General features: G+C 55.1%; 2 protein-coding genes across 3 annotated transcripts in view; one reads left to right on the top strand and one right to left on the bottom strand.

Moving 5' to 3' along the window:
- Nucleotides 1-20933, top strand: part of NSG1 (neuronal vesicle trafficking associated 1) — a 32603-nt gene extending 11670 nt beyond the window's left edge. Inside the window, exons 4-6 of one of the 2 annotated variants that reach the window (XM_079919508.1) lie at nt 12512-12622; nt 19269-19504; nt 20831-20933. In XM_079919508.1, the coding sequence (XP_079775634.1) occupies nt 12512-12622; nt 19269-19469 (312 nt within the window). In that variant the 3' untranslated portion in view covers nt 19470-19504; nt 20831-20933. Of the gene's footprint in view, nt 1-12511; nt 12623-19268; nt 19505-20830 lie in introns of those variants that run through there. The other variant, XM_079919509.1, reaches the window with a different exon arrangement.
- The window catches only part of STX18 (syntaxin 18), a 122166-nt gene continuing 118222 nt past the window's right edge, over nt 19503-23446 (bottom strand). The window contains exons 10-11 of the mRNA XM_079919507.1: nt 22743-22823; nt 19503-22050 (exon numbers count right to left, since the gene is read on the bottom strand). Coding sequence (XP_079775633.1) covers nt 21955-22050; nt 22743-22823 — 177 coding nt within the window. The 3' untranslated portion in view covers nt 19503-21954. The remainder of the gene's footprint in view (nt 22051-22742; nt 22824-23446) is intronic.

Genomic DNA, 23446 nt, shown 5'->3' with positions numbered 1-23446 from the left:
TGGCTGAGGAATGTTCCATTGAACGGGTAAGACTACATTTTGTGTATCCGTTCATCCATTGATGGACATTTGCATTGTTTGTACCTTAAGTGTGAATAGTGCTGGAGGGAACATTCATGTACAGGTTTCTCTGTGACCACCTGTTTTGAGTTCTCTCGGGTATGTAACCGGGAATGGAATTGCTGATTCGTGTGGTGGTTTTATGTTTAACATACTGAGGAACTGCCGTTTTCCACAGCAGCTGCACCATTTTATATTCCCACCAGCAGTGTACAAGGTTTTCACTTTTTCCATATCCTCACCAACACTTGTTACTTGTTTATTTTTTTATTATAGCCATTCTAGTGGGGGTGAAGTGTATCTCATTGTGGCTTTGATTTGCATTTCTTTTTTTTTTTTTTTTGCGGTATGCGGGCCTCTCACTGTTGTGGCCTCTCCCGTTGCGGAGCACAGGCTCCGGACACGCAGGCTCTGCGGCCATGGCTCACGGGCCCAGCTGCTCTGCGGCATGTGGGATCCCCCTGGACTGGGGCACGAACCCGTGTCCCCTGCATCGGCAGGCGGACTCTCAACCACTGTGCCACCAGGGAAGCCCTGATTTGCATTTCTTAACGGCTAATGATGTTGAGCGTCTTTTCCTGTGTTGGCCATTTGTTTATCTTCTTTGCAGCGATGTCTATTCAAGTCCTTTCACATTTTAAATTGGGTTGTTTGTCTTCCTGTTGTTGAGTTGTAGGAGTTCCTTATATGCTCTGGATACTAGATCCTTATCAGATGTATCATTTGCAGATATTTTCTACCATTTTGTAGGTTGTCTTTTCACTTTCTTGCTAGTGTTCATTAATGCACAAAATTTTAAAATTTGGGCGAAGTACAGTTTATTTTTGTTGCTTGTGTTTTTTTTGGTGTCACATCTAAGACACCGTTGCCAAATCCAAGGTCATGAAGATTTACCTCTATGTTTTCTTCTAAGAGTTTTATGGCTTTTAGCTTTTATATTTAGGCCTTTATTCCATTTTGAGTTAATTTTTGTATATGGTGTGAGGTCAGGGTCCGACTTGATTCTTTGGTGTGCAGATATCTAGTTGTTCCAACACCATTTATCGAAGAGACCGTTCTTGCCCCATTGAATGGTCTTGGTGCACTTAGCGAAAAAATCAGTTGGCCATGAACACATGGTTTTATTTCTAAACTCTCCCTTCTATTTCATTGATTTATATGGCTGTTCTTATGCCAGTCCCACACTGCTTTGATTACTGTAGCTGTAAGGTTTTTTTTTTTTTGGCGGTACGCGGGCCTCTCACTGTTGTGGCCTCTCCCGCTGCGGAGCACAGGCTCCCGACGCGCAGGCTCAGCGGCCATGGCTCACGGGCCCAGCCGCTCCGCGGCATGTGGGACCCTCACGGACTGGGGCACGAACCCATGTCCCCTGCATCGGCAGGTGGACTCTCAACCACTGCGCCACCAGGGAAGCCCTGTAGCTGTAAGTTTCGAAACTGTAAGCTTTGAAATTGGGAAGCGTGAGTCCTCTAGCTTATTCTTCATTTTCAAGATTGCTTTGGTGTTCACTATACCTTGCAATTTCCATTTCTACAGCAAAGGCTGTTGGGATTTTGATAGGGATTGCACTGAATCTGTGGATCAGTCTGGGAAGTATTCCCATCGTAACATTATTAAGTCTTCCAATCCATGGTGCTTTTCATTTATTTGGGTCTTCTTTGCTTTCTTTCAGCAACGTGTTATAGTCTGCAGTGTACACATTCTTTCACTTTTTACTGTAGGCGATCAACTGCAGTAGTATAAGTAAATCCCGTGACTGTCTCCAATGCAAATCACAAGTGTTCTTTGTATCACACTGCAGGTGTTGCCAAGATCTTGGGAAGTGTTTAGTCCCATCCTTCCTTTGAAATCACAGTATTATAAGATCTTGTTCTTTTTGGTGTGTTAATAAGGAAGCCCATGCACGATGTATCACAAATGTACATTTTTGCAATATTTTGATAATAGTATTTCAGTGTGATTGGTTTTTTTTCCTGTGTGTTGTGTCTTATGCATTTTAAGCATGATTCTGAGAAGGATTTACAGGCTTCACGTGGCTGCCAGAGGTCAGTGGCACAAACATGGTGGAAACCCTACACCAGGCTCTCCCTCGACCCCCGCTGCTCCCACACACTGTTCCTTAAAGCCCACTGCCCACAGCAGTGGAGTGAGGGTCACCATGGGGCACCCGGCGGAGGACACAGGGTGATGAGTACAAATCCCTGTACAGTAGCTGGAATTTCACCCCACTGTGTCCTGCTTTAGAGCTTTTATTGACAGCTGCACAAAAGTGGTGTCAATTTAGGGACCATGTAGTATCTGCTCTAACACACACGTAAATTGGTGGCAAACATCTGTCCTTTAGGCAGCTGGCGATACCTCCCAGCGCTACGAGAAATGCTAATTTGGGACATAATAGAGGGGCAGCCACCTTCTGGAATCCCGCAGCGCCCAGGAACCGTCTGGGCTCCCACCTCTTGGTGTGGCACATGGGGTCCTTTGTCACCCACTCGTGCCGCTCTCCTGCAGGACGTGTGATGCTCCAGCCGCACTGGCTGAACACACTGTGTCCTGGATGCCTGGGGCTTTGGTACAACCTCTCTCTCCCTCTGACTACAACACACTTGCCTGAGCTTCCCAGGAGCGCTCCCCGTCCTTCAAGACCAGACACCCCCTCCTGGACCGCTTCCCCGCATGGGGAGGTTTGGCCTCTGCTCCCACCTTCCCCTCCCGGTTCTCACTCTGTGCTGTGGTGACTTAACACCACTCAGCAGAGACCAGGGCTGACCCTGCTGGCCAAGGTCACTCCATGGTGGCCGGGAGCCTCCACCAGCCACTGGGGATTCCGTTGATGTAGGAAGGCAGGGCCTTGGGGCCCAAGACACTTTTGCCTTTGTGGGCCCTTTCCTCCTTAAAAAAAAAAAACAAAAAACATCTTATGACTGTCTTGGACTAAAGATGAATATAATCCAGGCTGGATTCATTACTATTTTTTTTTCTGGTTTTGAAGCAAAAGTTAAAACCATTTTCTGGGGTCACTAAAAGCATCGCGGGCCCCAGCACTGGGTTTTGTGTGCCTGATAGAGATGTCGGCCCTGAAACAAAGGCCCTGCCTCTAAGGAAACACCCTTCTGCCAACCAAGGGCCTCCATCGCCTTCATCCCTGGCCCCCAGGCCCACAGCCCCACCCGGAGAGGACAGTGGCAGGTTTGGGTACTGCCCGTCCACCCGGGTCCCGGCCTCCGGGGGACCCTGGAGGGCAGAGCTGCCCGGGGTCCTGCCCCCTTCCTGCGCATGATCATTTCCTTAATAAACCCCGGTAAACTGAATTTATGTTCCACTTGATGTGTAGATGCTCTGGGTTGGCTCCTGGCACCCAAGGGCTGCCCTGTAAGTCCTCACTGGGGGATGGGCTACCTGCCAGCTGCATCCACCCACTGACTCATTCACTCGTCTCCCTCTGCCTATTGTGTGGTTTCAGCCCTGCCCGCAGGGGCTCGGTCTATGGGGAGGTGGGCTTGCAAGGAGGTGAATTAGTTTCCTGGGGCAGCTGAGTGGCGTAAAACCACACGCATTCATTCTCTGACAGTCCTGGAGGCCAGAGGTCCTGAATCAGTCGCACTGGCTGTGCTTCCTCTTGCAGCCTCTGGAGGTGTGCTGCTTGCATTCCTTGGCTTGCAGCTCCTCCCTCCATCTGCAAAGCCTGCAGCACAGCATCTCCAATCTCTCTCTGCTCTATCTTCCCATTGGCGTCTCCTCTGTGGCAGATTCGCCCTCTGCCTCCCTCTTATAAGGGCGCCTGTGGTTCCACTGAGGGCCCCTCTGGATAATCCAGGATAATCTTCCATCTCAAGACCCTTGACTTGATCATATCTGCAGAGTCCCTTTTACCATGTAAAGTGGCATATGCAGGTTCCAGGGATTAGGACCTGGATACCTGTAGGGTATCAGCCGGCTTCCCTTGGCCTAGTCGTCTACATGTCTGAGCCTCCGTTGCCCCGTTGGTAAGATGCAGTCAGTAACGTGGCCTTGCAGGTGCTGTCGTAGGAGTGTACAAGCTTTATTTAAACCGCCTACCGTACGTAGTGCAGAGGCAACGAAGTTTCTGGAGCTGCCATCAGTATGGTGTTTTGGTGCAACAGGGCAGAGCTTGGGTGGGAGCTCAGGAGCCCCCTGGCTGCAGAAGTTCGACGCAAAAGTGGGATCCACTGTTCACCCCCACGGTTCTCAGCAAGGCTGAGAACACAGGAGGTGTTTGGGGCTGGGGGGTGGGCTCACATACTGATGCCTGGGTGTTGCTCCCGGTCTGGGGTCCGGGTATCGGGGTCTCCCGGTCTGGGGTCCGGGTATTGGTGTCTCCCGGTCTGGGGTCCAGGTATCGGGATCTCCCTGTCTGGGGTCCGGGTATCGGGGTCTCCTGTCTGGGGTCCGGGTATCGGGATCTCCCGGTCTGGGGTCTGGGTATTGGGGTCTCCCGGTCTGGGGTCTCCCTGTCTGGGGTCCGGGTATCGGGGTCTCCGGTCTGGGGTCCGGGTATGGGGATCTCCCGGTCTGGGGTCTGGGTATTGGGGTCTCCCGGTCTGGGATCTCCCAGTCTGGGGTCCGGGTATGGGGTCTCCCGGTCTGGGATCTCCCGGTCTGGGGTCTGGGTATGGGGATCTCCCGGTCTGGGGTCTGGGTATTGGGGTCTCCCGGTCTGGGATCTCCCCAGTCTGGGGTCCGGGTATTGGGGTCTCCGGTCTGGGGTCCGGGTATGGGGATCTCCCGGTCTGGGGTCCGGGTATCGGGGTCTCCGGTCTGGGGTCCGGGTATGGGGATCTCCCGGTCTGGGGTCCGGGTATCGGGGTCTCCGGTCTGGAGTCCGGGTATGGGGATCTCCCGGTCTGGGGTCCGGGTATCGGGGTCTCCGGTCTGGGGTCCGGGTATGGGGATCTCCCGGTCTGGGGTCTGGGTATTGGGGTCTCCCGGTCTGGGGTCCGGGTATGGGGGTGTCCCGGTCTGGGGTCCGGGTATCGGGGTCTCCCGGTCTGGACTCTCCCGGTCTGGGGTCCGGGTATTGGGGTCTCCCGGTCTGGGATCTCCCGGTCTGGGGTCCGCGTACCGGGATCCTTGGAGGCTCCTGTGATTCTGGTACACAGCGCCGTTGGGGCCTTTTCTGTGCTCAGGTCGGGTCACTGAGGTGATGGCTGCCCCTCCTCTTGTGTGCGCCACGGGCTTTTCGGCCACCTGTGCGTCCCATTGTTCCCGTTGGAGGTGCTGCCTTTTCAGTGGCTGGGCCTCCGTCGCGTGTACAGGAAGGTGCTGGATTTGATGGTCTCCAGGCATCTTCCTTGCTCTGAGGCCACAGCCCTGAGGGAGTGGGGCTTATGTTGTTCAGTGAGGGGCTGCTCTGCCCAGGTCTCCTGGACACCCCACTGTAAATGTGGGTGCCCCCCCTTCACAGCTGAGAGGGGACTGAGGGTCAGGGGCCAGATGCCCTTTCCAGAGTCACTGTGTGTGTTGGCCGAGCAGGCCTAGAACCCAGGGTGCTTGACACACAACGGGTAGTGGATGGGTGGCTTGTCTCTTGGCCAGAGTATTTCAGAATTGGCGGAAAGATGGAGCCTCGGGCGATCAGGGCTCTCCAGGGTGCTTACAGCCGTGGTGTGCCCATGTGGAGAAAGCCAGAGGGTACTCCCAGGGCCTGGAGGAAACAGGTATGTCTGTCTAAGTGATTTCACATTCTGTTCTGGAATATTCTTAATTGTCTCATGGGGGTGGGAGGTGAGGGAGGTTCATGAAACTCTCCAAACTGGGACAGAGTTTCATGTCACTTGACTCAGGAAATGGTAGATACTGGGTTATGGGGGACACATGCGCTCTCGGTGTCCAGAGAGGCTGGCACGTTCCAGAGCCCTCCGGGAGGCAGTGGGCCTGGCCAGGGCTTTGGCGAGGAGGAGGGAAGGCCGCCAGCCTGGCCATGCTGGGGAAGGGACAAGGGCGACCTCCGGGGGAGGTGAGCCAGTGCTGACCACTCAGGGCCTAAAACAGCCTTGGTGTTAGGGGCTGTGTTAGTTTGCTAGGGCTGCCGGGACAAAGTACATCGACTGGGGGACTCCAACAGCAGAGATGTATTGTCTCCCGGTTCTGGAGGCCAGAGGTCCAAGACTGAGGTACCAGCAGGTGTGCTCTGAAGCCTCCGGGGGAGAACCCTTCCGTGCCTCCTCCTGGCTCCTGGGGCGGGGCGGGGCGTTGCCGGCAGTCCCTGGCTCTCCGTGGCTTGAAGGTGCATCACTCCATCCTCCGTCTTCACGTGGCCATGTGTGTGCACCTCTGTGTCCAGATGTCCCCTTTTCATGACACAGTCATACTGGATTAGGGCTCACCCGAATGACCTCAGTTAATTGAATCACCCCTGCAAGGACCCTATTTCTAAATAAGGTCACATTCACAGGTGCCAGGCTTAGGGCTTCCACTTTTTTGGGGGGGGTTGGGGCACAATTCAACCTTGACTGGGGTGCAGCACATGGGGCTGGCAACATGCTCTCCAGCCCTTGATAGCTTTTCATTCTCTTGATAAACGTGTAAGAGTATGAGGCCTTGTCCCTTCTTCAGAGACAAGATGCGCAGGCGACCTGCTCGTCACACAGGTGGCGGGTAGCAGAGCCAGGATCCAGTTCGGAGCCAGCTGGGGATCTTCCTGGAAAGGCCTGTGGCTCACTTCTCAGGCCTCTCAGGCCGTGGTGACTGCAGGGGACACCATGCCATGTAGGGAAATGTGAACCCTCATTTCTCCACCCACTCCCCACAGGGTGCTTTCCAGCTCCGAGCAGACTCTGGGGCCCGGGAGAGGCCCGGGGTTCACGGAGGCGTGGAGGGGGGAGGGGGACAGCCCGCCGTTGGGGGCTGGGGTTTGCCATGCCCCATGCCTCCTGCTGATTCTCTGGGGATCTATTCCTTTGCCTTCTCCCTGGGCTGCTTGGGGGACTGTCGTGTTCTCATTTCTCAGTTCTGTGAGCTCCTTGGCCATCGGGCCCAGGAATCCTGGATGGAAGGCCCAGGCCAGGTTCCAGGAGGACGGCCCTGAGGAGGTGGTTCCCCACGGTCCTGCGGAGAGAGGGGGGGTTCTTTTTATACCTAAACAGATGGGGTACTGTGAACCAAACCCCACGTGGCTTCTGATTCAAGGGATAGGTTTAAGGATGCACGTCTCTCCAAGACTTGAGATTATACTCTTTTAAATTTTTTTTAATTAAATTAAATTTTTTAAAAAAATTATTCATTTTATTTATTTATTTTTGGCTGCATTGGGTCTTTGTTGCTGCACGCTGGCTTTCTCTAGTTGCGGCGAGCAGGGGCTACTCTTCGTTGCGGTGCGCGGGCTTCTCATTGTGGTGGCTTCCCTTGTTGCGGAGCACGGGCTCTAAGCGTGTGGGCTTCAGTAGTTGTGGCACGCGGGCTCAGTAGTTGTGGCTTGCGGGCTCTAGAGCGCAGGCTCAGTAGTTGTGGCGCATGGGCTTAGTTGCTCTGCGGCATGTGGGATCTTCCTGGACCAGGACTCGAACCCGTGTTCCCTGCATTGGCAGGCGGATTCTTAACCGCTGCGCCACCAGGGAAGTCCCTATACTCTTTTTTAAAAAATTGAAATGTAGTTGACATATAGCAATATTTTAGTTTCAGCTGTGCAACAGAATGATTCAATATTTGTGTGTATTGAGAAATGATCACACTGTAAGTCTAGTTAACATCTGTCACCACACAGTTACAGTATTTTTTCTTGTGATGAGACCTTTTAAGAGCTACTTTCTTAGCCACTTTCAGATACGCAGCACAGTTTTATTAACTGTAGTCACCATGCTTTATACTACATCCCCAGGACTTATTTATCTTTAATTGGAAGTGTGTGCCTTTTGACCCCCTTCACCCATTTCCCCCACCCCCCCGCCTCTGGTACCACCAATTTGATCTCTGTATTTATGAGCTCAGTTTTTTTTTTTTTTTTAAGATTCCACATATAAGTGAGCTTGAACAGTATTTGTTTTACTTGGTCTGACTTATCTCACTTAGTGTAATGCCTTCGAGGTCCACCCATGTTGTTACAAATGGCAAGATTTCCTTCTTTTTATGACTGAATAATAGTCCGTTGAATATATATACCACATCTTTATCCAAGCAACTTAGGTTGCTTCTGTATCTTGGCCATTGTAAATAATGCTGCAGTAAACATGGGGGTGCAGACATCTTTTCAAGTTAGTTTTTTCATTTCCTTCAGATAAATACCCAGAAGTGGGATTGTTGGATCACATGGTAGTTCTTTTTTTTTGTGCAAATTCATTTTTTGATTTATTTTTGTCTGTGTTGGGTCTTCATTGCAGTGCGTGGGCTTCTCATTGTGGTGGCTTCTCTTGTTGCGGAGCACAGGCTCTAGGTGCGTGGGCTTCAGTTGTTGTGGCACGTGGGCTCAGTAGTTGTGGCTTGCAGGCTCTAGAGCACAGGCTCAGTAGTTGTGGCGCACGGGCTTAGTTGCTCCGTGGCATGTGGGATCTTCCCGGACCAGGGCTCGAACCTGTGTCCCCTGCATTGGCAGGCGGATTCTTAACCACGGTGCCACCAGGGAAGTCCCGGTAGTTCTATTTTTAGTTTTTTGAGGAAGCTCTGAATTGTTTTCCGTAGTGGCTGCACCAGTTGACATTCCCACCAATATTGCACGAGAGTTTCCTTTTCTCTGCGTCCTTTCCGACCGTTATTATTTCTTTTCTTTTTGAAAATACCCATTCTAATAGATGTGAGGTGATATCTCATTATGGTTTTGATTTGCAGTTCTCTGATGGTTAGTGATGTTGAGCACCTTTTCATGTACCTGTTGGCCATTTGTATGTCTTCTCCGGAAAAAAGTGTCTATGCAGTTCCTCTGCCCATTTTTTAGTTGGATTCTTTGGGTTTTGCTTTAGAGTTCTGTGAGTTCTTTATATATTTTTATATTAACCCCTTATCAGATATATGATTTACAGATATTCCTTCCCATTCAGTAGGTTGCTTTTTAATTTTGTTGATGATTTCCTTTGCTGTGCAGAAGCTTTTCAGCTTGATGGAGTCCTGCTTGTTTATTTTTGCTTTTGTTGCTTTTGCTTTTGGGGTCAAATACAACGAATCCTTACCAAGACCAATGTCAAGGAGCTCATCACCTGCGTTTTCTTCTAGGCGTTTTCTGGTTTCAGGTCCTACGTTCAAGTCTTTAATCCATCTTGGGTTAATATTTGGATGTGGTGTTAGTGGTTGAGTTTTATTCTTTTACATGAGGCTCTCCAGTTTTCCCAGCACCATTTATTGAAGAGACTGTTCTTTCCCTGTTTTATATTCTTGGCTCCTTTGTCATAAACTAATTGACCATACACATGTGGGTTGATTTATGGGCTCTCTTCTCTGTTCCATAGTCTATGTGTCTGTTTTTACACCACTACCACACTGTTTTGAATACCTTTGTGATATGGTTTGAAATCAAGGAGCATGATGCCTCCGGTTTTCTTCTTCTTAAGATTGCTTTGGCTGTTTTATGGTTGACACAAATTGGAAGATAGTTTTTTCTATTTCTGTGAAAAACGAATATGTAATTTTGATAGGGATTGCATTGAATCTGTAGATTGCTTTGGGTAGTGGTAGTGTGGACATTTTAACAATATTCATTCTTCCAGTGCACGAGCACAGAATATCTTTCCATTTTTTTGTGTCTTCAGTTTTTTTTCATCACTGACTTATAAATAGTTTTCAGTGTACAGGTCTTTTACCTCCTTGGTTAAATTTATTCCTAGATATTTTATTCTTGGAGATGCAATTGTAAGTGGGATTGTTTTCTTAATTACTCTTCTGATAGCTCACTTATTAGTGTATAGAAATGCAATCGATTTTTTTGTATGTTGATTTTGTATCCTGCAACTTTGTTGATTAGTTCTAACAGTTATTTGGTGGTCTTTAGGGTTTTCTATAGATACTTTGTCATTTGCAAATTGTAACAGTTTTACTTCTTCCTTTCTAATTTGGATGCCTTTTATTTCTTTTTCTTGCCTAATTGTCCTGGCTAGGATTTGTAATACTATGTTAAATAAAACTGGCAAGAGTGGCCATCCTTTTCTTGTTCCTGATCTTAGAGGAAAAGCTTTCAGCTTTTCACCATTGAGTATGCTGTTAGCTGTGGACTTGTCATAGATGGCCTTTATTATGTACATTCCCTCCATACCCACTTGTTGAGAGTTTTTATCATAAATGCACGTTGAATTTTGTCACATGCTTTTTCTGCATCTGTTGAGACGGTCATATGATTTTTATCCTTCATTTTGTTACTGTGATATGTCACATAGATTTTGTGGATGTTGGAACCATCCTTGCAACCATGGAATGAATCCCACTTGATCATGGTGCATGTATTTATTAACGTGTAGTTGAATTCAGTTTGCTAATATTTTATTGAGGAAGACATATTCTAACAGGGCTTCTTAACCTGTTGTGCGCCATGGACCTCTTCTTGGAATAATGTTTTCAAATGCCCAAAATAGAATATAGAGGGTTACGAAGGAGTTCAGTTATTTTAAATACGGCTCTCCCTATGGACAACCCTGCTATTCTAGACTGTGGAAGGAGCTGCTAAAGTGGGCCTTGCTGCCCCCAGGGGCCGCCAGTGGGTAGCTGCGTCCCAGGCAGGGCAGATTTGGGTGAGCAGAAGTCAGGTGAATGTGGGGAGGGGCTCAGGTGGGATAGGGCGGCGGGCCTGGGGGAGGCTGTGCGGCCTGGGCCGAGAGTCCAGCTCTGCATCTGCCAGCTGTGTGACCCGAGTGAGCAAGGGAATGGCTGTGGTGACAGCTGCACAACAACAGCAAACGCTTCCTTCCAGAGCATCCCGCGTGCCTAGGTGCCGTCCTCCCACCAGCCCCGGGAGCTGGGGCCTCTCACTGCCGTTGGCTGGCAGGAGCCTGGGCCTGGAGGAGTGGGGTGACTTACCCAGAATCTGGCTGCCCCTCCTGGGCGCCGGGCACCGGCAGGGTTGCCACCCCTGTCGCAAAGCCCCGCACATACTCTGCTGCTCCCTCGGCCGCCGCGTGTCCCCAGGGCCACTGCCCCCTCCTCTTCCTCAGATTCAGCCTCCTTTGTTACCCAGCTCCATGCTCAGCTCCTCTGCGGTCTCCCCGGGCTGCCCACCTGGGCCGGGTGGTCTTGTCCTTGCCCACGTGCCATAGTGGCCACCAGAACCCAGATGGCATCTTCCCTGGGGGTGCTTTGGGCCTTGAGGCAGCCGCGGCGCCACCCTGTGTCCCCTTGTCAGACTCAGGCTCCACGTGCAGGCGGGTTGTCCAGACAGGCTGGAGTGGCTAGAGGGTGACAGCCCTGACAGCCCAGGTGAGGGGTCACGGGAAGAACGGGGGGTAGAGGACAGAGATGGGCAGGAAGGGCCTCCTTGGGGGTGACACAGAGACTCCTTGCTTGCTTCCCTGGGTGGGGGGCACAGAGGGGACGGGTGTCGCCCAGGCTGCAGTGAGCGTGAGCTGGGTGGTTGGAGGTGGGGACTCGTAGCCCGGGCAGCAGTGGCTGGTGGCCAGGGTGGCCGTGTGGGGAGAAGAGAGGGAGTAGTGGGGCTGGGCTGGGGGCCTGGGTGCTGCGGTTCCTGGTCACACCTCCCGACCTGACCCGCAGGGCCTCTGCACGCCCTTTCAGCCCAGGACACGCTCTCGCCCCTGCCCAGCGGCTCCCAGCAGCCAGGGAGCACCTTCAAGGCCAGATGCAGCATCATTTCGTCCCCCGTGCCCCAGGCCCTGCAGCGGGGAGGTCTCCCATCACTGGCCCACTCTGCTCACGGGCTGTCATGAGTCATCTGCCGACATTACTGAGTACGTCCCGTGGTCCAGCCACGGTGCAGAAGGCCGAGTCCCCATGCTAATGGGGACCGCCCTCCAGGGTGGGGAGGACAGGCTCTAACCGAACATGCAGGAAACTGTCCAGAGTGGAGGTGATGGGGGCCCGGGAGGGTCTTCTGTCCTGCCCAGCTGGCCCCAGGTCAAGGGCAGGGCTGGTGTCCAGGGCTCAGGGGTGTCTCTGGAACAGCTGATTAGCCATTGGCTGATGCGTCACTGTGGTGACCCACAGCGTCAGAAGGGCAGCCCACACCCACGGCTCGATGGTGTGTCCGATGTCCATGAGGCCTGATCGTCACCTGTACCCCGAGCTCTCTATGCAAGGCCTGGAATACTAGAAATGGCTAATTTAAAATGAAGGTGATGCAGCTTGTGGTGAAAAAATGAAAATGGTACAAAAAGTAGTCCAGTGTAAAGTGACTCTGCTGACTGCTTCTCACCAGAGGCCTCCCGGTTCTGTGTTCCGTGCCTCCTTCCGGAGACGGTGGCCGTGTACAGTGGCCCGCGGGCCTGTGTGTCTGTGTGCATCTGTGTGTGGGTGTGTCTGCGTGGCCGCCCCCTCAGCCGTGCTGACGGCCCCGCCCCCCCCACAGGTGTCCGTGCTGGTGCTCTTTGCCCTGGCCTTCCTCACCTGTGTCGTCTTCCTGGTTGTCTACAAGGTGTACAAGTATGACCGTGCCTGCCCCGACGGCTTCGTGCTCAAGGTAAGCCCCCCCACCCCCTGGGCCCCCGATGCCTTTGCGCCTTGTCCCCCCGCGTGGCTCACAACAGGGCTAGAGCGGCAGGGGCCTGGCGGGAGCTCCTCATGGGGACCTGGGGGCAGGGAAGCGGGGTCACGGCGGGGCCTGTGAAAGGGAGGCTCCTGTCTGCAGGCCTAGCACATCCCCTGGGTGGGCAGTGAGTGATGAGGGGACATGCCAGGAAGCAGAGGTCCCGGGAGAGGAAGACTTGCACCACCACTCAGGGGTTTGGGAGCAGGGCCGGGCGACCCCAGCCCCCCGACCGCAGACCCTGGTCTGCCCGCCATGCTGCTGGGCTCTCCACGCTCCATGCTCGCTTTGCTGATGTGATGATGCCTCCTTCCCCAAAGGCTCCAAGTGGCAGAGAAGCAGACACATGGGGCCGCAGGATTAAGGGGAGAAAATAAGTGAGGGGGTGGGGTGAAGGAAGCGGGAGTGAAACGCACGGGCTATGGACTTGCTCCCGTGTCCCATACACTCAGCACCTGGGCCCCCTTTTGGTTCTGAACTTCCCAGAGCCAGTGCGAAGAGGAGAACATGATCAGTCCCAGGATTTGGCGCTGCTGGAATGAAAGCAGAACCCGGCCCTGTGTGCTGCTGGGCACGAGCAGAACAAGCCTGGTGGCCTGCTGCCACTGGGCGGCTGCGGTTTGGGAGCTGCTGATGTGAGGGACACAGGCCCTTGTATGGGTTCCTCCTTCCACGGCTTCAAGGCTTCTGACACTTGAGCCCTTCTGTGCTCAGCGAGTGTGCGTTTTGTGCCCACCACGTAAGAGGCCCGTGGGGGCGCCGTGCAGGGACCTGGGGAAGGGCGTCTGGGCAGGGCGAAGCCTCCCGCCCCTTCCACCAGCCTGTGCACACCCCGGGCTGCGGCTGGAGGAGTTATGATCTGTTGGGAGGCTCAGGAGACAACATGGTTTAAAGGAGGGCTGGGACTTCGAGGAGGGCAGCACATGAGCTGATGCTGGAGGACGGCAGGGCTGAGCCAGGTGGGTGAGGGGAGGAGCAGCGCACAGGTGCTGGCTGGGCCGGTCCGTATGTAGTCCTTGTTGGGGAAGAGCCAGCTGTGGCCAGACTGGAGTGCCGGCCAGAGGCCGCTGGAGGAGAGGGAGGTGATGGGATGGCCACTCGGGTGGCTGGGGAGGCTGCCAGTTGGAAGCGAGGGACAGGAGGCTGCTGCAGGCGACCAAGGAAGAGGTGCGGGTCTAGACCTGTCTGGGTGCTGCGGATGGAGCAGGAGTGAATCTGGGAGGCGGGGGTGGGGCGGGGGGGAGGACCTGAGGTCAAGGAGGAGGAGCCAAGGTGACGCAGGAGCCGGGTGTGCGGAGGACCACTTCCCTGGGGACTGGAGTCCTTGTCCAGGCAGACGGCTCCCATACTTGCGGCCACAGCCTCACCAGGAAGATGCAGGGCTTCCTTCCGGGCTCGTTCTCTCTGTGCCTGAGACGGAGGCAGGAGTGGGTCCAAACTGCCTTCCCTGTCCTGCAAGGCCAGGTTCTGCTAGATAACCTGGTCCAGGTGGAGCCGGGGAGATGAGGCCCAGTCCTCGGACTCACAGCAGCTTTGGACGGCAGGTGTGTGCCTGTTTGAAAGGCTCTGCAGGTGGTTCCGGTGCACAGCCAGCCTTGGGAATTTAGAGCCCCTGAGAGACTGTTCCGCCTCGGGGGACTTGGCATTTTCCACTGGCATCTAATGGGTGGTGTCCTTCCTGGAGAAGGTCACTGGGAGGGCCGGGGAGCTGCTGCCCTGTATCCCACGGCCCTCGGGCTAAGGCTGGAGGAGGGAAGGTGTGAGCGTGTGTGTGTCCCTTTCCTCCCTCCTTTCTGCGTGTTCGTACATGTGCATCACATGCCACCACCCGATAGTTTACAAGGAGCTTTTAACTAGGATCTCTGATGCTCCCAGAAACCCTGTGGGGTAGATGCCATTAGACCCCCTTTTACCAACAGGAAGTTGAGTACAGAGACGTCGTACCCGAAGTCACACCCTGCACGTCCTTCTTTACTCGGCATCTGTTTAGTAACTGCCACCTTCTGTGTGCGTGGTGGGGTGCTGGGCGTGCCACAGGGCACAGGGTGTGTCAGGGGCCTGCCCTCGGAGCTCACGTTCTAGCAGCAAGCCAGCAGACCGACGTCCAGATGACGTGGATGCTGCCAAGTTAGGCAAGAAGGAATACGTGGGGGACCGTGTGCCTGTGGCCACCCCTTCCTGGGGGAGCACGGTGCTCGTCCAGGCTGGGACCCGAATGAGCAGGGGGTGCTGGTGTGGGCCTGCTGTGGGCTGGGCTTGTGCTGAGGACAGACTGGGCCGGGCCTGCTGACCCCGGGCCCCGAGGGAAGGGCTGATGGGCACAGGCGCCCGAGCTTCTGGGATGCGTAGAGGGGCGCGGGCCAGCCTCTTGCAGGGGGCCCCAAGCTGAGGAGTGTCACGAGGGGATTTAAAAAGGCAGATGTGGGCTGGGGACGATCCTAGGTTTGTTTTTTTTTTTTTAAACCATGAAGGCACTGGGTGAGTGTTACAGAAAGGTCTTAAACATAATGGGAGGAAACTGCCCCAGACCCTACAAGGTGTTTACAGTTGGGTGCTCCTCGTAGGCTGACGTGCTGTCGGGGAGCTCGCATGTGAGGTTTAATAGCTAGGCCTCCTGGACCGTGGGCCAGGGCTGTTGGGACACTTTCCTGGGTTCCCTCACCCATCCAGTTATCGTTTCACCTTAGAAGCTCTGTGACCTCCCTGAGCTCACCCACAGCTGACATGTGTTTCTGCTGGGGTCTCTCCAGCCAAAGGGGGCAGGTCGCAGCTTCCCCGGAGCTCCCACCCCATCCTACTCCTGCGTGGCTCCCGGACACCCCTGGAAACCGTCTTCCCCCGGGGTCTTGCCTGCCGCCAGCACGCCCCCCCCCCGCAGTGCCTCCCCAGCACCCCTGTCTTACAGCCTCGCTGTGTGGGTGGCAGCGGGACCGTCTGTCCTGGGTGCCTGGAGGGCAGGGATGCCCCATCCCATCTGGAGGCCTGGCCTAGCCTGGAGCAGAGTCACTCACTGCCCAGCAGGTGTTGGTGGCCTCAGAATGTCTTGCCAGACCCTGTGCTGGTGGCAAGGACAGAGTGAAGGGGAGGTGGCAGTGCAGGTGGGGGAGGAGGGTGGCCGCTGGCCTGCTGGACAGGGGCCAGTTCACCTGCAGGGCCGGCCCTGGGCTGAACAGACGGTTTGCCCCTGCAGAGTGGCCCGGCTCCCCAGTGCCCAGGCGTGGCCGGGCTCAGGACGCCGATGACAGAAGGGCATGCATGACCTCAGCGGTGCCCCCGTGGGCTTTTAATCCTTGCTGTCCGCTGTGCTGCGCTGGCTGCAGTCTTCACAGCAGCCCGGGCGGTGACTCATCAGCTCCTTTCTATAGTCGAGGGGACTGAGGCTCAGGCAGAAAACGTGACCTCGCCCTGTAACGTGACCTCCTGCTCCTGCCGGCCTCAGCCCACAGAAACGCTGCGTACAGCGGCACCGGGCCGTAAACACACTGCGTCCCTTTGTCACTTCTCTCCTGGAAGTAGCTAGCTGGCAGGTGTTTCTAGTCTGTATTTCAGGGTCAGTGACCTGGTAAGGAGACCAGTTCTCCATGGGGCAGGGTGGTATCAGGGCTGCGGGGAAAGCACGCGTTTATTATTTTCCCTTCCATCTTCACTAAACCAGCGGCAGTGAGCCACGCATCTCTGAGAAGCCCTGGCTCAGGGAACAGAGGCGGATGGATGGATCTGCTGTCAAATTCAACTTATTTATAAACCTCTGGCAAATCCCAGAGCTGTCTAAAGCCCCCTGCCCGCAAACCACATCCCTTCCTTCACCACCTCCCATCCTCCCAGACCCATGAGTGATGGAATAGCAGCCAGGTGGGCCAGGGCTGGACCAGCCATGGCGCCATCACATCCGCCAGTAACCACGCCAGGTAGCGCTGCCCTCCCTCTGCCAAGTGGCCACAGCTGCCCCTTCCCAGTGTGAGCAGCAGAGCTGGATCCTGATTGGAGGCCACGGGGTGGGCACGGGGCTGCAGGGCCTGTGGGATCCCCAGGGCCTGGCCCAGAACTGGTGTGAGCCGCTCTGCACCCGATGGGCAGCCCACCTGTGGGAGAGCCTGTTAACCTCAGGCTGACACTCCTTTTCGCAGACACAGGGCTGGTGACCCTGTAAGAGGCATCCGGACGGAGAGGGAGCTCGCTCACTTACAGGTGGAACGGGAGGCCCTGGGTCACACTCGGCCCAGCCTCTGCGGTGGCTCAGATGGGAGCTTTTCTAAGACTGAGACGTGGTCCCTTCTCTCGTCCACAAATCATGTGTTCGGCCCTGTGCGGCTGCTCCTGATACCAGGCAAATGGGCCCGCACGGTGGGGAGGCCTCCGGGTCCACTGGGTGACGTTGCCCGCCGGGTGCCCAAAGAGGGCTTGACGAAGGCTGTGGCGTTCACCGGGTTCCCCTGGTCCTGGCCTCAGCAGCTCCTCCCGGGCAGCACCTCCCCGCTCCAGCCCAGCCTCCTGAGCCCTGCGGATGGAGCTCCGCCACATCCACCTCTGAGGATGCTGAGAGCCCAGGCGGGACCGGGTGTGCCCGGCTGGGGCCTCACGAACGCTGGCTGAACTTGAAGCTGCCCGGGCGTACAGTCCTGCTCCGGCGCCCCGGGGGGACCTCGCTGCCTTGTTTCTCACTGTTCTGCCTTTGAGCTGAGCAGTCACCGTCGGCAGCTTTGGGGGTGGTGGGGCGACGTCTGGAGTGCACTGAGCAGAGGCCCGGGTTGGAGCTCGGTTCCCACGCTGCCCCGTGGTCCCTTCTCTGGGTCTCACTCTCTGGGTCTCACTTGCTGTGACTGAAATGGGACTAACAGATCTCAGCTCACAGGGAGACATCGTGCCCGGAAGGCACTTGGCCACCTGTCAGAAGGAACCGGTGTGGTGGCAGGGCTGGGATGTGGAGACGGGCCTTGGGTCTGCAGAGACTCCAAGGAGCAGCCCCTTAACAGGGAGACGGAGCTAACCTGCCTTTAGCTTCCGGAGGCTGAAGAAACCCGGTTCGGGCAGGGACAGGGCTCCCAGAGGAGGTCCCCCCGTGCATCCCAGGCTGGCGCCCACGCCCACAGGGCAGCAGCCGCCACCGGCCATCCTGGTGACCATCAGAGACTCTGTCACGGTCTCCATGCTGGGAGACTGCTCAGCCCAGAGGCAGAGGGGCGCATCGAGCCGCGGGGTGTCCTGGGCCCCAGGAGTTGGTGGAATCCTGGCTGCGCTCTTGCCAGCGAGGTGGCCTCGGCTGAGATGCCTCTCGGGGGTGCTAGCCGGACCCTGCGGGCGGTGCTGGGAATCGGGGGTTTAAAAGTCTCCCTGGTGACTGAAGGTAGCCAAGGCCCAGGACCCTTGTTACTGCAGTCTCCCTTCACTGTGTGACAGACCTTGGCGTTCCTGTAATGCTTTGGTTGCTTAGAGACACGGGTAACGTGCCTTCCGCCAGATGGAAGGTTTCTCTCTCTCATTAAAGCTGCAGCTGGCAGGCAGTGGGGCTCCCTGAGGTCCTCCTAGAGCCCCGATTCTGTCGTGTTGCGCTGCCGGCCCCCAGGGTGTTGTCCCTCTCCAGGCAGGTTAGTCCAGGCGATCAAAGCCGCTGAGAAGGGAGCGGTGGAGGGCAGGAGCCCCTCACAGCCCGTTGGCCAGAAGTTAGCCCCATGGCTTCTACTGGCTGCCGGGAGGGCTGAGAAGCGTGTCACGAGCTGGGCCCCATGCGCCTGCCTGCCACTGGGAGAAGGGCGGGGGGAGGCAGAATGCAGCCCGCGACCCCTTCCTCAGGGCCTGGCGAGCGACATGTGGAGACGGGGTGGGTGGCGGCTTAGCCCGGCTGCTGGATGGACAAGGGAAGGCAGCCTGACTTTTGGGGGGCCCTAGACCCCCGGTGAGCAGACGAGAGCTAGGGACTAACCTCCCCACCCCCGGGTTCCACAGGCTGTAGGGAAGTGCCTCTCCCTTAGCGGACAGCTGCCCCCCGAGAGCCCCCCACCCTCACATGCCCTCATGGGGTCCTCGTGGCTTCCTAGGCTCTCTGGATCTCCAGGTCACACAGCTCCCTACCAGGCCCTTGTAGGTGGTGTGTCCTGACCCCCCGACCCTTGCCTTCTCCCCAGCATTTGTGTCCTGCGGCTCTGCACCCTCTGCTCCGGCCGCGGGCCTCTCTTCAGCCTGTGTCCCTGTCCTCCTGCCCCGAGGACCGGCTCCTTTGGGTCAAGTGCCCCCACCCCCTGCTCCCAGGAGCCTTTCTGACTCCCTTCCTTCACTGTTTGAATATGTTGCTTCTGGTGGACATGTCAAAAGTTCCATTGTCTTCTAGGAGATTTAAAATCAATGGCCACGAGTGTAAGATCTTTAAAGAAGCAGGAAGGCCCGCTGTGTAAGTCCCGTCGCCACGGCCTCGTACAGACGTCCATCCCGTTACCATGCAATCAGTGTCAGGCAGTCAGCTCATCTCTGAGTTTCCTCCAAGCCCAGGGAGGTGCTCAGTGACCACGGGCTGGGTGCTACCTGGAGACTCACGGGCTCCCTCCTGCATCGGTGTGTGCGTCTCAGGGGGCGGCTTGTCTTTCAGAACACCCAGTGCATCCCAGAAGGCTTGGAGAGCTACTATGCGGAGCAAGACTCCAACGCCCGGGAGAAATTTTACACCGTCATCAACCACTACAACCTGGCCAAGCAGAGCATCACCCGCTCGGTGTCGCCGTGGATGTCAGTTCTGTCCGAAGAGAAGCTCTCAGAGCAGGAGACGGAGGCTGCTGAGAAATCCGCTTAGCGAGATGGGCAGGTTCCTTACAGTGTCGCTGGAAGGTAACGAAGGGACTCTGAGGGAGATTTCATTAGATAGAATTACTGGTAATTTAGAGGCTACTCATGTATGGTGCCACTGCTTCTGTTTGCTAACGCTGCTCTGCGAATACAGCTTGCTGCAGACCATGGGCTAAAATCAAGGGCATATCAGCGCTGCTAAAAGAGCTCTGACACCACTTGCCATGGTAAAGAATCTTAATTTAGCAACTTTACTGGGATTTATTGGATGCTGTCAAAAAATAAATTTACACTGGATATGCAAGGGGTTCAGACTTCAGATAAATGATGCATTTTGTGGGATTGTTTTTTTTTTTTAAACCACCTTGCCGTTTGCAGACCTTACACCATAGCCATATCTAGAGTGATCCCTTGCTTTGCTAAGAGCAAGCTGTACTGCACGTTTCTTCCCCCCTCCCGCCAATGGCAATAGTGCCAGTGGTCAAGATGCACCATAGTGAGTGTCAGAGGGAAGGAAGGAAAGATGCCATCAGGTCGCAGTTGTGCCCTCGCCTGCCCCGTGCTCACTCCTGAGTGCGCAGGCGCTGTGGCAGGTCGGCTCGGGCAGGGGTCACTGCTGCAGGCAGAAGGCTGCCTCTCGGTACAGAGGGCGCCCGCTGGGCAGGGGAGCCGTGTTTCCCTCAGTGCATGTGGACTGGGTCAGAGCATGTGAGGTGGGGACTCTGGGAAGAGGGGACCCTGGGCCACAGGCTGCAGAACCCGTCTCCCTGTAGCTAGTCTGTCTGCTCTGTGACGGGCTGAGTAGGAATGAAACCTACCGGCCCTTTTGTTCACGTCTATTATGAGTAAGTTTGCACCGACAGCTGTATTAGCTCCTTAGTTTTAAAACAATTAGCTGGGTGAGAAAAGTGAAAGTGTAATTGCTGGTAAGCCAAGGCTACTTTAATTTTTATTTTGTGGGACAGATGTAACTCCTTTGATGTAAGAAGCAGGCAGGAAAGGCTGGGAGGGGGGCTGGCGTCGCACCTTGCAAGTCCAGTTATGACATTTTCATTCACAATCTTTGTAAGACAATTATGTTTCATCCTGAATCTTGACATTAAAGTATATGTTTACAAAATTGCCAGTTAGATAAACTAAGTGTGTAAGATGATTAAATAGAAAAAAAGACGTTCATGGACATTTTCTTCCATGTTATTTAAATGTGTTGTTTCTGGTGGACATGTCAAAAGTTTCACTGTTTTTTTAGATCAAAAATAAATGACAAATAGTGCAAGATCTGTTGCGAACAAGCATGGTGGTCATGGCCAACTCCATTACTGTTTCCTGAAATGTGCTTCCAAAACATACAGTATATTTTATCACCAGGGGTGTTTGGAAACAACGACCATGACCTCGGAGCAGTGGGTGGGCGTAGAGTCGTGGGCGTTGTGAAGCTGTGCCGACGCATAAGAGCAATAACCGCGTGCCAGAACTTCTGTGGAGACAGCGTCTATCAGCAGATTCCAGCCCGTGTCAATGCAGTGTCAAGGCAGCCCTATTTGTATTTTCTAGGAGACATGTATTTTATTGACTGTAAGCTCATTCACATGTAACTTTTGACATTTTCCCTCTGTGCAAATAAAGAACACAGGATCCCCGTGGTGCTCCCCGGACTGTCTGTGCAGAGCCCTCGAACCCACACCCTGGGGGCCCATGCGCACCGGGCGCTTTCTGCACGGATGTGGCCGCAGATGCCTTGTGCCTGAGTACAAGCAGGCGTTCCTGATCCCTGGGGCTCTGGGGGGTGGAGAGGCCCAAGTCCTCCTCTGGACGAAGCTCCGTGGGCCCCAGTGGCCGCAAGTTGGGCCTTCCCCACCCCCTGCCCACCCATCAGGAGAGTGTTGGGGGCAGCATTTCTGAGGGGAGCCAGGCCCCGTCCGCACACTTCTTCCCAGGCAGGAGGCAGGTGGGCACGCACTGACTTTCTAACCTTGGACCCACCAACAATACATTAAATGGCTGTAGTTGTATGCACTAGACTCCCAGGGCGAAGGTGACATCTTCTCTACCGCGCGATGAGTCTGTGTATCAGTTGGCTGAGGCAGACAGGAAGCCCAGGAAACAATCCATCATGTGCTGTGAGAAGCTACTGGCCAGTGCTCTTCCTGCTGCCACCGGGAGGGAAAGGCCAGCGCCGCCTCCAAGCCTGAGACGTCTGTGGAGCAGGAGGCCCGCGTGGCTCCTGCGGAGGAGGCGGCTCCCCGCTCCCCGGGGCGGCCCCATCAGGTGCAAGAATAATCACCCCCGGTTCCTTCCCTCTGGCCGCAGGCTTGTGACGCAGACCACGTTTAGTTGTGTTGTTTTCTTTTTCAGCTACTACATGGGCTTAAAAACCACAAGTCGGGTGTCCCTTTTGTGAGTACATATCTCCGTGCCCCCTCCCCACCGATGGCTCCAACGCCAGGGACCGCGACAGTGCGCCCAGCGCGTCGTCTGCCGGGTGTGGCCGCCTAGCTGTCGTACCAGTCGAGGAAGAGCAGGGAGAAGGAGCACATCACCAGGAAGAAGAGCACCCACACGCGGAAGCCAGCGTTGTTCTTGATGGCCTGGGGGGCGGGGCACAGGGGTTAGGCTGGAAAGGCTCTCAACTGCCTCGTGCGTCTGCACATGCTCTCCCTGCGGGGCTCCGACTGTGTGGACTGCTCAACCCTATGCTTACCTTGCACAGACGCCTTAATTATTAAGCGAAACCAAAAAGTGGGTTTAAAGTCTGTTAGACAAATGGGCTGCATCTCCCTCTCTGGTTAGTCATCACGTGGAGATCATGCACAATTCTCCCAGGAAAAATGGCTCATGTCCACCCCAGGGTTAAACCCACACAGACAGGATGAGAGCGTGTGTCCACTACCCTGACGTGTGCTTCCTAGTAGTGCGATGGCAGTGGTGGCCCAAGAACGGTCCCATGTCAACCCAAACCTGAGGACTGGACTCAGAAAATAAAGTCCACTCAACAGAGTCTACTGTGGTGGCCCTGTGAACAGCAACCAGGGCTCTGGGTCCTTGGAGGGGTCCCACAAGCCTCTCCTGTGGGGCCCAGCCCGGACTTAGGGAGGGACCCCTGCACCCCAGCTGGCTCCTCTGCAGGGCAGTGAGTGGGGTCCTGGGCTTGGCAGGGTGGAACGGGCCCATCCAGCGCAGTCCTGAGACCAGCCCTGTGCACGTGGCCCAGACAGGGTGGACACTACTGCCTGAACTCAGCGCCCCTCCAAATCAGACACGGTGCCCCGAGAGTACCCACCTCTCTGATGTCTTCATTGCCCTCCTTGATATTCTCAGTTGCTCCTACTACTAATTGGTGAATACTGTCAATCTCAGCTTCCTGTTGGGGAAGAGAACAGCAGATAAATACAACTGCCACCTCCTTCGCCGAGCGTATGTCACCATAGTAACAGTAGCTGCCACTTACTAAGTGCTGGGGCTTTACACACCATGAACCCACGGGTCCTCATAGCACCCGACAGGTAGGCAACACTCTCATTTACAAGAGGGAAACTTAATTACAGCATAGAGAAACCCAAAGTCACACAGCACCCAAGCTGCAGGACGGGGACTGGACCCGGTGCCTGTGCTCCCTCCACCCCGGCTGGCGCCTTCCTCCACTCGCTGGACAGGAAGAGTTCAGTCGCAGAGTGGCCACCACGTGCCAGGGGCTCCAAAGCACACGTGGCTCGAAAACATACGTGCTAGCTTCAAAATGGCACTTTGTATGCCACCATTTTCCCTCTCAAACAAAAAGCTAAAACTTAAACATCAAAATGGTATGCAGGATGTTTGCAAAAGTTTTCCTCCAAATACTGGGAAAGCTTAAACGTGGGATCCTGGGCTTACACAGGAGTGGCTGGCTAATCGCCCACCATTGCACCCCTGCACCGGCTGCGAACCACACTGAGGTCTGAGGAGCAGGCCTATCTCTCCCTCTAGGCGGTGGGGAGGGAATACAGA

The sequence above is a fragment of the Stenella coeruleoalba genome, assembly GCF_951394435.1.
Source record: "Stenella coeruleoalba genome assembly, chromosome: 4".
Classification (NCBI taxonomy): domain Eukaryota; kingdom Metazoa; phylum Chordata; class Mammalia; order Artiodactyla; family Delphinidae; genus Stenella; species Stenella coeruleoalba.
The sequence above is the reverse complement of the archived record's forward strand: the minus strand, read 5'-3'. Positions and strand labels throughout refer to the sequence as shown.